The sequence below is a fragment of the Solanum lycopersicum genome, chromosome 1 (assembly GCF_036512215.1).
Source record: "Solanum lycopersicum chromosome 1, SLM_r2.1".
NCBI classification, from domain to species: Eukaryota; Viridiplantae; Streptophyta; class Magnoliopsida; order Solanales; family Solanaceae; genus Solanum; species Solanum lycopersicum.
The window spans coordinates 84947885-84960226 of record NC_090800.1 but is presented as its reverse complement, the minus strand read 5'-3'; the positions used below and the strand labels follow the sequence as shown (position 1 = coordinate 84960226).

Below are 12342 nucleotides of genomic sequence, written 5' to 3'. Positions count from 1 at the left end.
CTCCTCCCTCTTCCAATCTCTCTTGCTGTATATACAATTACATATAATATGTAATTATCTAATCAATATACATATACAATTCATTATTTTCCATTTTTTTCCTCCTCTGTCTCCAAATAACATGTATCTACAAATTGTAATTATCAAACTATATTTATAGAGAGTAATTAATTATTTTTAAGTGGCTATTCCGAATAATAAACATAGTTTTTGACATTTTACCTAGTTCTTGATGTCAGCAGTGACATCTTTAACATTGTTCAATCAAATGAATTGATAATTTTATAGCATATTCCTTGAGAAAAGTTGCAATACACTTTCCTCAAAAAGGCCAACTCAGAACAAGATTCCCTCGCCTTTAGCAATTAGCAGCCAGCCAAACGTAAAGAGCCACTTTGGACGATAATAAGGTAGTAACATAAAAGATTGGTCCAAAGAATGTCAAAATGGGCAGCGGCTGTTCTTCTCCATCAATCTCACTAACTACCATCGCTACCTCTCATTTTCAATCCCAAGAATCACTATCAAACTCTTTAAATTTCTACTCACCTACTAGATTTTTGGAACCCCATCTCCTTAAATCTTCCAAGATTTTCATACCCAAATCCCCATTGAAGTGTGCTAAAGTGCCCGAAATGCAGACCCAACTGGAAGATTCTGCGAAACCCATTGTCGATCCTCATGATATCGACTCAAAATTGGTGCAGAAGCTTGCTAATGATGCACTTGTCTGGTGCTCTCTTCGTGGACTTCTTGTTGGTGACAGAAATTCGGAGGTCAGTCTTTATGGCAATAGATAATCTTTTTACATCACAGAGACATAAGTTTGTGATACTGAATTATTTATGAAAAGATCAGATTTTCTTGATTTCTTTTTACTATTTGATTAAAGTTTGGTGCTTTATTTTCCTTTTCTCTTCTGTTCATCAAGAAGGTGGTTAGGTGTTATTGTTATTGCTTTCATGTGATATTTGTGCCTTTTGAAATTTGAAGAGGTCAGGAACTATTCCTGGTGTTGATATGGTTCATGCTCCAGTTGCTCTCATACCAATGTCATTTCCTGAAAGTCATTGGAAGCAAGCTTGTGAAGTTGCTCCTATTTTCAATGAACTCGTGGATCGCGTGAGTCAGGATGGAGAATTTCTGCAGCAATCACTGTCTAGGTTGGTACACATAATTGCTTCTGTATTTGCTGTTTACTGAAAACATGTACTGGAACAGAATACCCAACTCTCTAGTAAGTTGGAAGAAATAATGGTAGTTCTATTGGAAGTTTATGAAGCTTAATGCAATTTTCTGCAGGACGAGAAAAGCTGATCCTTTCACCTCCAGATTACTAGAAATCCACTCCAAGATGTTAGAAATCAACAAGCTAGAGGTACATCTTGATATCTTACAATTTTAATTTCAAGATATGTGTGTACAACATCTGTCAGCTCTTTATATAATGACATTTCTTTTCTATTCTTTAATCTTTGTTAGACTTGTTCTGTCGTTTTGGGTTGACATACGATTTTGATATTCCTAATACGTGATATCAATCACCATGATTTTGATTGACCCCTTCGTCATTGGACTTGGTCTTACCTAATTTGCATGATAGTAATAAAAAATTTCCCTGTTGCTTTAGATGTTGCCATATTTGATCATCAGGAATGGAGAAGCTGTCATGTATTTCTTCGTCTTCAATCGTTATAAGAAGGCCTTATCCAATTATGTGCCTAAGTCGGCTTATATTAGTTGTAGGAGTATTTTATTGTTTCTTTGTGTAGGAGAGAATTTCCCATTTGATATGACATTGATGTAGGAAATACGCTTGGGGTTGCATCGCTCAGACTATATGCTGGATGAGCAAACGAAATTACTTTTGCAAATAGAGCTTAACACAATCTCATCATCATTTCCAGGGCTAAGTTGTCTGGTCAGCGAGCTTCACAGGTAAAATAATGAAATGCATTGTAATATCCTTATCAAAAAAAAAATTCAAAAACTTGGAGCAAGTAACAAAAACCTTCAAGGGCTCTAAACAAGCAGCTAATGATATCTGCAGTACAGTTGGGTAAATGGGGTGTTATAGGACAATCTGGCATCGATGCTCACTATCCAGAACTTCTGTTTTAATTTTATCAAGTTATTTCTAGGATTTTTGTTTTATGATGAAATCTTCAGTGTATGCAACTATGCATGTGTAATTATTGAAAAGATAACTTCAGATCGTAAAACTTCTAGCTCTTTCTCCTCTAAAGCGCATATAGAACTTGATATTAACTGTCGTTTACAGGAGCTTGCTTCAACAATACAGAGAAGACATTGCATCAGATCCTAACAGAATTCCCGCAAACAATGCTGTAAATCAATTTGCTGAAGCATTGGCTAAAGCTTGGAATGAATATGGTGATCCAAGGTCGATTTGATCTGTGAGATTTTTTGCTTAATTTTAGAAAGTAGGTCTTTGAAGTTGTACTAACGTTTAATACATATTGCAGGGCTGTGATTATTTTTGTGGTTCAAGCTGAAGAGCGCAATATGTATGACCAGCATTGGCTTTCTGCATCATTGAGAGAAAGATATCCTACTTCAAATGATAGATATGGATTTAATGTACTTATCATGGATCTAATAAAAGGCATATAGCCATATTTAAGACACAATATTATCTTGGTCTGAAGTAACAAAAATGCATTCTGTGTAGTACATCTGCTGTGATTTTTGCTTCTAAATTCTCCTAAAGATATTTCCTAAGCTTATAACACACATCAAGTTACAACTATCAGAAAGACGCTGGCTGAAATTGATGCACTTGGCGAGCTTCAACAAGATGGTACCCTTGTTGTGTATGTAACTTTTCTACCAAAATACTGTGTTAAAGCTGTTAATTTTGCACTTTCTGTATGGGAAGCTTAAAATCTTTAGGATTGCAGAGATGGTCAAGCTGTGGCAGTCATTTATTTTAGAGCTGGCTATGCACCAAGTGACTATCACTCGGAATCTGTAAGATTATTTTTATAGTGCTTGACTATGGGTTTTATAAAACTACTGGCTTACTTTAAAATTCCTATGCTCATATGTGCAATAACCACTATTTGCTGAGTTTAGAGGTGGATTCCCTCTGTACAGTCAGAATTTTACATGGCTCGATTTGTTTGATAAATGTATCTGTTAGTATCTTTATGAATCACCATCTCATGCCATTTAACAATTCTTATCGAGTCTGTAAATACCTGAAACGAAGAAAAGGAATAAGCAATTCCTTATTTAAAAGAAAAAGGAGAAAACAGTTCCAAGGGGGAACCTGTCTGGTAAAAAAACAGTGGGCAGGTTATTCCCTAGTTTAGCAGGTATACTGTAGATCAGAACTTCTTAGATAGGGAGGTGAGAGAAAACAAAATAAGGGCTGTTTAGCACTGATCACTGGCTGAGGAGTAGTCAACTTTAGTTTTCAGAGTCCAAAATAAGAGTAGCCTATTTCATACACTTGTGACGAGATTCCCATGTTTTTGACATGTCATGGGGGTAAAAGCATTTTAAACAAAGTTAATGAACTCCATATTATAAGGCATTGCATTCTCCTGGTAAGTAAATGGAAGCAAAAAAATTTGATAACCAATTGAAATAGAACTGTTTGGATGTTTAATTCAGGATGATATGCCCTGATCATTTTCATTGAACAGTTAAAAGGCAGTCTCTGGTTCTTTTAGTTAGTCTTATGGACATTACTTTCTGCAAAACCTTTTGAAAGCATCTCTAAGTTGTGCACACACGTTTTTGGTTAGAGGCAGGTTTGATTCATAATTACTGTTCAATATTTGAGATTATGGAAGTGGCCCAACTAGAGAGATCGGCCATTTACTGTTGCATCTCGTTGTGATCTCCACTTAGTTATAAAGTTCCCAGTTAGCTATCGTCTTGCTTGATCTGTTTTATGCAATTTATCGTAGGAGTGGAAAGCTAGGCTGCTGATGGAGCAATCACGTGCAGTCAAGTGCCCTTCAATTTCTTATCATTTAGCTGGCAGCAAGAAGATTCAGCAAGAGCTTGCAAAGCCCAATGTACTTGAAAGGTAAAAGCTTAACTCAAGTTGCGTCTCTTGTGATTCAGTAATTAGTAAACTTAGTGTGTTGATAAGCTCAAAAGCTGTCTATACAAGTGTTAAAATTTGAGTCTGGATAATTGTTTGGGATCTTCCCTCTTCCTCTCTGTAACGGGGTTCTGGAAAGGCAGAACTTAATGCATTTAGTGCTTTATAAACTGATTGTGATTAATATTGTCATTCTGTTGCTCTCTTTTCCTGTGGTGCAAAAAGAAGGTAAAAAAATAGATGTCTAATTTAACAAGATACAAAAACCCAGACAGTTTGAAGTAGAACGTTTCGTATAATTTGTAAGTTGGGGAGCATAATGAATACAGTTATGCAGTCATTGAGAAATTAACTTTTCCTAATATTCTATGATTTGGTAAACTTCCGTCCTTGTTTATGAGCAGGTTTCTGGAAAACAAAGATGACATTGCCAAACTACGGAAATGCTTTGCAGGGTTGTGGAGCTTGGATGAATCCGACATTGTCAAGGATGCAATTGAGAGGCCTGAATTGTATGTTATGAAACCACAACGAGAAGGAGGAGGTCTGGCTCAGGAAATTGACTGTCTATATTGTAACTACACATCAAAATCATTAATACTAGATCCTCTTCTCACCGCAGGAAACAATATCTATGGGGAGGATGTCAGAGGTGCTCTTTTGAAACTGCAAAAGGAAGGCACTGGAAGTGATGCAGCCTACATACTAATGCAGAGGATTTTCCCGAAGATCTCTCACTCGATACTAATGCGAGAAGGCATCTCTCATAAAGAAGAAACCATATCAGAACTTGGGATATATGGTACCTATTTAAGGTAAAAGTGAATATGCTGTATTCCATCCCCATGGACCCCCCCCCCCAAAAAAAAAATTATGAAAAAGAGTAACTGCCAGAAAGGAGAAACATTGAAACAACCATTTTACCTTGGCACGTTCCAGTCCCTGCTTTCAGCTTATGTTTGAATCATAGAATGATGTTACAAGGGATGCAGATTATTGAATAACAAATGAGCAAGAATGAATTTTTTTAGTAAACCTAAGTTTTAAAATCATCGTTGCCCTTTAACATCATGTGCTGATATGCACTTAATATGCAGGAACAAAACGGAAGTTTTAATCAACCAACAGGCTGGTTACTTGATGCGAACAAAGGTCTCTTCATCAGATGAGGGGGGAGTTGCAGCCGGGTTTGCAGTTTTGGACAGTATATACTTGGTTTGATGGAATTGTCTTGCGCGTTGACACTATAACAATGGTTGAATGCAGAAGCTGGACAAGTCATTTCCTACATTATGTTGAGACACCATGCTTTAGCCTGTTTAACCTTTCCTTGTTTTACATTGTATTTTTCTTGCTTAACATCTTTAATAAATAGAGCTCCACATCTGAAGGAAGTGACCAAAAGAATGGTATAGTCAATTCAAAGTGTTTGCTTGCAATTTTAACCTATTCAGTGTTTGGACTCTTTGTTACCACAGGAGCTTTTACTGTTCTGTTCATTACATGTAATTCTGTTTCACTTTTGTTAGTACTATCAAGATTGCTCACCTGCATTTTTGTTTTCCCCTTTGTGATCTTATTAGGGGATGTGTGAAATCTGTATTGCTTGATGAGCTGTATCATCTTATTTAAGTTATGGATAATAGAGACAACTTTGTTCTTCAGTTTGTAGAAGTTGAGCATGCAAATTCAAGCAATCATCAACCCTAAACCACCTTCCGTCTTTTTTCGAAAAAAAACCCACATTTTATGTTTTATTTCTTCCTAGTCTCCCGTTTACAAGCTATAAACGTGTGAGTAACCAATTTTAAGTAAATGATTACCTATACTGCGTGTAAGTTTACTATAATTAATGTGAGAAATGTAATTTACTATTGCTTAGTGATAACAATGTAGATGACTGGGACTCTTGAGAGAACAGTATGTACTCATGACATGACAGCAAGATGGCCAAAATTGGCAGGTAGTATAAGAAATCAAATGCTTTGTCAGATATGCTGGTTCAACTTAAAATCCATACACATCTGTTGACAATGATGTGAATTGTGATTACACAACTTGGAAAATGTCAATTAAATTATTAACTGAAATCAACACAATCTGAAGTATAAGTAATGAAAACCAAGACAGACCAAAAGGGAAAACCATATTCACAAAATGGGTGTACAAGGAAAGAGGCTTATAAGTGCATATCTATTCTAATTCTAACAGAGACCAAAATGGTTAATTTTCCTGGAATAAAGTCTTCACTAGTCCTTCCAGCCAAACTCAATGGCTCGAGTCTCCCACAGTGCAGAGAGCTTGCGCTCTTCTATCAATGCAGCTTCAGCCTTTTCCCTCCCTACCTCACATGTATCTATCCCTATGTTGCACTTCTCTGATTCTTTTTGGTAGTGTGAAGATGCTCTTTTCGCACTCATAATTAGAGCTTTGGTACGATTCAAGACGTCATCAGTAACATTTTTCTGCAAGCTAATCTCCTCTGCTAGTAAAGTAGCAATGTCCTTTTTCATCTCTTCATTTAACTGAGGATCATTTTTACCACAATCTGCATCACGAAAAGATCCAATGATTAGAGGAAACAGCTTAAACCAAATTAAACCTCCTCCTAGATTTTTCAACAGCGACCTACTTAACTGCATGCAGCACAATGCTGCGAAAGACTATAATTAGGTGGCAGAAAATTGCTACAACGACCAGACAAATGGAGGAAGAGAGCCGAATTTTGCTTTCAGTGTTCTAGATAATTCTTCAAAACTTTTAGCGGATGTCAAACGGTCAGTTTGTCCAGAACATCTCAGCTCTCTTTTTTTTCTTTTAGTAAGTATAGTGCTCTGTTTGTGAGTTGCTACTAGTGCAATCAGGATTTAGACACAAGAAAATTAAAAGGATGGATTAGGTTTCAGTCAATTGCTGGATTAGTGTCGCTCTAAATAATATCCCTATCGGCTATCGCCAAAAGATTTTAGTTGTTTCTCCAACATTACGCCTTCATAGAGTAACTTTTAAACAGGAAACAGTTTAACAGTTCACTCAATTTCATAGAGGATTACTTGTATAACTTTACACCTTACAGTTTTTCAGGCACTAAATGAAGCAGGAACTAACCTGCCAATGAGCTGTTTAAGATATCTGCAAAACAACATATAAATAGGAGACAAGAATCAGCAGGACAGAGGAAGATATCATAAACAATGTCAGTTCTGCATTAATAATACTATTATTTCCAAAAGCTATGCTGATTTTCAAACATCAACACCAAGAGAAAAGAGAGAGTACTGAATAAATAGCTTAAAAAATTTTATACCACACAAAAGAAGACAATATGGTTAAAAAACTCTCTTGAATGTTGATTTATAAACTTTAAAGGTATTGCGGCATAGCAGTATATATTTGAATAGTATGATATACTGATGGAAGTATTATCCTTTATATGTAGACAATCCTCAACCTCTTCAAAATAGAGAACCTCAAGTCTTAATGATGTAGAAGGCATTCAGTCTACTCCAACCAGGATAAACAAATAAATTATTTCAGCAAACTCTTGGAAAAACTACTTCCTGGACCCTATTATGCCACTTGTTGCAGATGCAAATTTATCAAAAAGTTCTCATTCTTAAAGGAGCTTGTCTGGCATTAAGAATTTCTCCTTGTGCCAGAAACATATAGTTCAAGATCTAAATACAAAATCAGTAAGAGTCGGTACTCTGAATAAGTTCTCAATAAAATGCTCTGTTACCACCAATGCCAACAATGAGAAGCGTCTATAGCTTAGATAAGTCATATCAACCTATAATTCAGGATGAGAGATTGGGAGTTTGGAACTGTGGCTACTGAATCACTCCAAGGTTACAAAGTTTCTTCCAGGCCCACCAGTTGTGTTGTGATGCCAATTTATGCCCTCAGAGAATTATGGGCTCCTTATGGAAATTAATAAATCAAAACAAACTATTCTGAACAAGGCAACACTTCATTGACTAATAGGTGACACCCAATTCATTGACCACTAGGCCACACCTTTGAACATGATACGTCATGGTTCTAACCCACTTTTGTCTCTTCAATGAAATATGTAATAGTTCCTTTCCCAGTACAATTCTCAAATTAACAATTAATTAGAAATTTCAGTTAAAGTGTCATTCTCTTATATTTCGTTTTAATCATAACCTGCACCAATTCTCAGCAAATTCACTTAGTTCTTGTGGATTCTTGAAAGACCTAACTTAAGACTAACTGTATGAAATCGTTGCTATGTATATGGAAGTATAATAATACGAAACATTTGATTTTAGTACCACGACAATATAGTCTTTAAATATACAATACAGTTTATTCATTCCTGTTACTTCTGTCATGAATATTCTCTAGCCATACTCAATAGGAACATTTAGACTTAGAAATGACCTTTTGGTTGATGCATGGAATAGGCTAAGCATTTCATTTGAACAAAATTGGTTCAAAGATAGAGTTAGGATGAATGGTTTTGTGTCTATTTCCAGTTCTTCCTCATGAGGAACCTCCAAAAGTTTTCAAGTCACAGAAAATCCTAATATCTAGGTATAGTTCATTCTCCACCTTCTATAAGAGGTATAAACAAGGCACTATTAACTGAGGATCTCGCCAGTTATCGCAATTGGTTAACACTTGATACAAAAATGGATATCATAGTTCACTGATTTGGATGACAATTGACAAGCAGCCCCATGAAGGGTATACAATTTTTCTGAATCAAATTGTTCATACATAGATTATAAACTTAGCAGGTACAAACAAGACCTTAAAAAATATCACTTCTTTCTAAAAGTAGAAACTCAACTTCAAATGAACTACTAAACACTAGGTGTCCAAATATGTAAAAGGCATTAGCTTTAGTCATTAGGATCAAATTAGCCAACATAAGTACACAGCCTACACAATTTTAAAGTAGATAAGCAAGATTTAGCATCCAAAGAGAGTTAAACTGACCGATAGCCGAGAACATGGGATCCTCCTCACAATCACAGAAACATGGAGGACATGAAGACAAAGCCTTAGAGTGCCGCAATGTTGGTGGTCTCACCATGTAAATAACCAAAAACAAACCCACCAGAACCAAAACTAATCTCACAGTCCCACGACTAGAGGACCTATGGTCTGATGGATAAGCCATAAAAAAGTGCCCCTAAAACACACAACAAAAGTTCCAAAACCCAACTGTCAGTACACAAAACAAACAAACCAGATTTCAATTTTCAAAACAAAATCAAGAAAAAGACAGCAAAGCTGCAAATCTGAAAATCCCAATTTTTTTTCAGATTTTCACTGAACAAACACACATTTTCCATTACCTGTGTCAAAAAGATCAAAACTTTCCAATAATGTGAAACTCAAACTCAATCATTTGAGCAAGTTTGAACAAAAACCCACTTCACAAAATGGGTCTATATCCTAATGCCTTGCAACCCACCAAATGAAAAGAATGTATAAGCAAGCACACAAAATGATTGTAGTGAGTAGTATTCAAACTCTGTTGAAATCCAAAATACAGAGAGAGAGAAAAAAACAGAAATAGTGATTAGCTTTAGTGGATTAGGAAAAGTAAAAGTAACTCAGATCCCAAAAAAGAGAGACGAAAAATATGGAGTTGGTTAAACATAATACAACATTTGTAGAAGAGAGAAAATAGGAGGAATTAGGTAGTGAAGAACAAGTCTCTGCTTTTTAAAATAGCAAAGGTAGTGTTTGATCATCATTCAAACACTAACCAATCGATGGGGTTTAGTGCTAAATTAACAATCCAAATTAAAATTTAATCAAAACCGGGAAAATAAATTGACCAATCAATACGGTCCACGTATGTCTTTTTTTTTTTTGGTCCCAAAATTTTGTAAATTATTCATTCATCCCGGAAAAAATATTAATACTCGTATCATTTTGTTTGGCCCCAAAATGGAAAGAGGTTCTTTTTAAATATATATATATCAATTTTTAAAAAATATACAATATTTACTACTACTACTATTACTTAACACTTAAAACAGTTTTTCCTAAAAGCTTGAGTAAATGCCTACATTAATAAAATCCATAGAAGAAAAGAAAAAGAAATTGAGTATAACTGTAGTATCACTACCTAATTTATTTATTTTTTCATTTTAACTCTCGATTCAGATCGCGCACTACAGGGCTCATTTCGATGTGACATTTTCAAAAAAATAGTTCTTTTTACCTAATATTTAAACCTGATACTTCTAAATTTTGATTAAGGTTGAAGCAGATTCGATTACTATCTGATCTTTTAGAGAGAAAAAACTACCTGAAGTTGGTAAACTTGTAAGATTGGACATAGACGGATCGAGTTAGCTGCTTAATTTAGGTAGTTGCCTAATGGACAACTATAAAAACAATACTACATGACTTGATTTTATTGGGTAAAAGGTTTTTATCTTTCTTGAACCATCGAATTTTCCAAGCCTACATACCAACTGGACAGACACAAACAGATTTTTCTAAAATGCACTGTTTAATTCATATCTCAGGGCAAAATTATTCTTTTTCGCATAATTGAAGAGCATATTCGGCCCTCTTATTCCCATGTTAAAAGTGTTGTTCCTAGGGGGACTTGTCGAATTTTATGTTGAAGAAATCTTTGTCCCATGGGAATATATTGAGAGCCAGTGTAACTAGTCCTAACAAATATGTTTGTGGAATGAGAACTCAGACGGATAAAATGAAATAATAATGACATAAAAGAAAGGGAAAAGGAATTGAAAGGACTCATAAATATTTTACTAGTAATTCAAAGGACACGTCAAAACTAAAGTATAAAAAAGTGTAGAAAGCAAAAAATAAAATAAAAGAGAGTAACAATCATGGCTAACTCTTTAAAATTCAAATCCACGCAAACAAATTTAATGTTTTAAAAAGAAGATCATAATAATCCTAATTAGTAAAGCTAATGGGAAAAGTTGAAACCTATCCATTTTCAAAATAAATATCGCTTTAACTTATTTCACGTTATTCATCAATATTTATTTATTCAATATTAAATAGAGGTAAGACAAGGGAGAGACATTCTAATAATAATAATAATAAAAGAAGGCTAAAACAGAGAGGGAGTTTTTAAGTTAATAACAATCCAATTACATCAATTTTATTCATACACCTTAATAACTAACTAGTGGTAATTTAGATAATAGTATTCTCATCCTCTGAATCTTGTGCAAAACAATCCATGAAAGGATATGAATCACAAGTTCCCTGCCATTTAACTCCATTAGGACCATAAGCTTTACATTTTTGATCCTCTATCATATCAGGAGATAGCCCCCATTCGCCAAGTTTCTTGTCATCGTGATGAAATGCTAGGCTGTATTCCCCGCCATGACCTAATTGCAACACTTGAAATTCACTCGTCTTCATCCTGTTGAGATCCTCAAATTGCTCGATTGTCCAGTCGAACCATTTCATGAGGAAGATCCGACTGGACAGTCCATGGGTAACGATGATGATGTTGGTTTCTTCATCACAAAACTTTTTCATTTCTATGTCCCTCCTCAAGCATTCAATATAACCTACATATTGTTATTATATAGGTTACTATAGTAAGGTAATTATAATCATATCTCTACCTAACATAACCTATATTGATTGTTCTGTTTTCCAATTTGAACTATGAGTTGGTTGTAGAAACAAATTAGGGTATAAAATTCGAGAAAGAAAACGTGTTTTTGATCATTAATTCAAACTTACTTGATATACGATCATAAACTTCAGCTCCAGTTTCACCACCAGGTACTCTATAATAAAACCTCCCATACGTTACTCGTTCCTTCTTAATCTTTCCTATACTTGCAGGGTCGTGATAGTTTCCAAAATTCAATTCTCTCAGCCTATACTCTTCCTTCACACCCATCACTCTCCTCTTTGGGAACGATCCACCCATCTCTCTCAGCGTCCTTCTCGTTCGCTCTGCAGGCGAAACATAGAAGAAAACCTTCCAATTCTTATCATTTTCAGAAATCAGTTTCTTAATCCGGGTTCCAGTTTGCTTGGCCTGCTCAATCCCTTTCTCCGTCAGTTCAATTTTGTGATTTGGAGTTGTTCCGTACACATTGATATCGGCGTTTGCTGAACACTCGCCGTGACGGACCAGGATTATGCGTTTGGGAAAACGAGTGTCATTGTCATTGCCATTGCTTTGAATTTTGACGAGAGACATTATTTACGTACAAAGGGGAACTCTATTTATGTCTTGTGTTAAATGGGTGATATATCATGCAGCAAGT

General features: G+C 35.3%; 3 protein-coding genes across 3 annotated transcripts; 1 reads left to right on the top strand and 2 right to left on the bottom strand.

Annotated features, from left to right (window-relative positions):
• The first annotated feature begins 329 nt into the window (after positions 1-329).
• GSH2 (glutathione synthetase) lies at positions 330-5688 on the top strand. The gene is made up of 12 exons (NM_001247085.3): positions 330-776; positions 994-1163; positions 1303-1378; positions 1808-1938; positions 2282-2404; positions 2487-2567; positions 2754-2834; positions 2922-2991; positions 3939-4060; positions 4483-4622; positions 4701-4893; positions 5176-5688. The coding sequence occupies exons 1-12, from the start codon at positions 447-449 to the stop codon at positions 5297-5299; spliced, it is 1641 nt and encodes a 546-aa protein (NP_001234014.2). The 5' UTR covers positions 330-446; the 3' UTR covers positions 5300-5688.
• A 448-nt stretch (positions 5689-6136) lies between these two features.
• LOC101257216 (uncharacterized) lies at positions 6137-10003 on the bottom strand. The gene is made up of 4 exons (XM_004230117.4): positions 9406-10003; positions 9044-9239; positions 7187-7210; positions 6137-6626 (listed from the first exon to the last, which is right to left on the bottom strand). The coding sequence occupies exons 2-4, from the start codon at positions 9225-9227 to the stop codon at positions 6328-6330; spliced, it is 507 nt and encodes a 168-aa protein (XP_004230165.1). The 5' UTR covers positions 9228-9239; positions 9406-10003; the 3' UTR covers positions 6137-6327.
• Positions 10004-11152: 1149 nt separating this feature from the next.
• On the bottom strand, positions 11153-12342 carry LOC101256921 (phosphoglycerate mutase-like protein AT74). Its single transcript, XM_004230116.5, has 2 exons — positions 11807-12342; positions 11153-11628 (listed from the first exon to the last, which is right to left on the bottom strand). Exons 1-2 carry the CDS (start codon positions 12273-12275, stop codon positions 11243-11245), a joined length of 855 nt encoding a protein of 284 aa, XP_004230164.1. The 5' UTR covers positions 12276-12342; the 3' UTR covers positions 11153-11242.

Bases quoted from the DNA above. Each gene is read 5' to 3' on its own strand.
- GSH2 (NM_001247085.3), top strand. From the start codon at position 447: ATGGGCAGCGGCTGTTCTTCTCCATCAATCTCACTAACTACCATCGCT. The intron at 1,379-1,807 runs GTACATCTTGAT...ACATTGATGTAG, and splicing joins TAGAAATCAACAAGCTAGAG to GAAATACGCTTGGGGTTGCA. The intron at 2,568-2,753 runs ATATCCTACTTC...AGCTTATAACAC, and splicing joins TCTGCATCATTGAGAGAAAG to ACATCAAGTTACAACTATCA.
- LOC101257216 (XM_004230117.4), bottom strand. From the start codon at position 9,227: ATGGCTTATCCATCAGACCATAGGTCCTCTAGTCGTGGGACTGTGAGA. The intron at 7,211-9,043 runs GTCAGTTTAACT...GTTGTTTTGCAG, and splicing joins TCCCATGTTCTCGGCTATCG to ATATCTTAAACAGCTCATTG. The intron at 6,627-7,186 runs GTTAGTTCCTGC...TTCGTGATGCAG, and splicing joins CTTAAACAGCTCATTGGCAG to ATTGTGGTAAAAATGATCCT.
- LOC101256921 (XM_004230116.5), bottom strand. From the start codon at position 12,275: ATGTCTCTCGTCAAAATTCAAAGCAATGGCAATGACAATGACACTCGT. The intron at 11,629-11,806 runs GTAAGTTTGAAT...AACAATATGTAG, and splicing joins AGTTTATGATCGTATATCAA to GTTATATTGAATGCTTGAGG.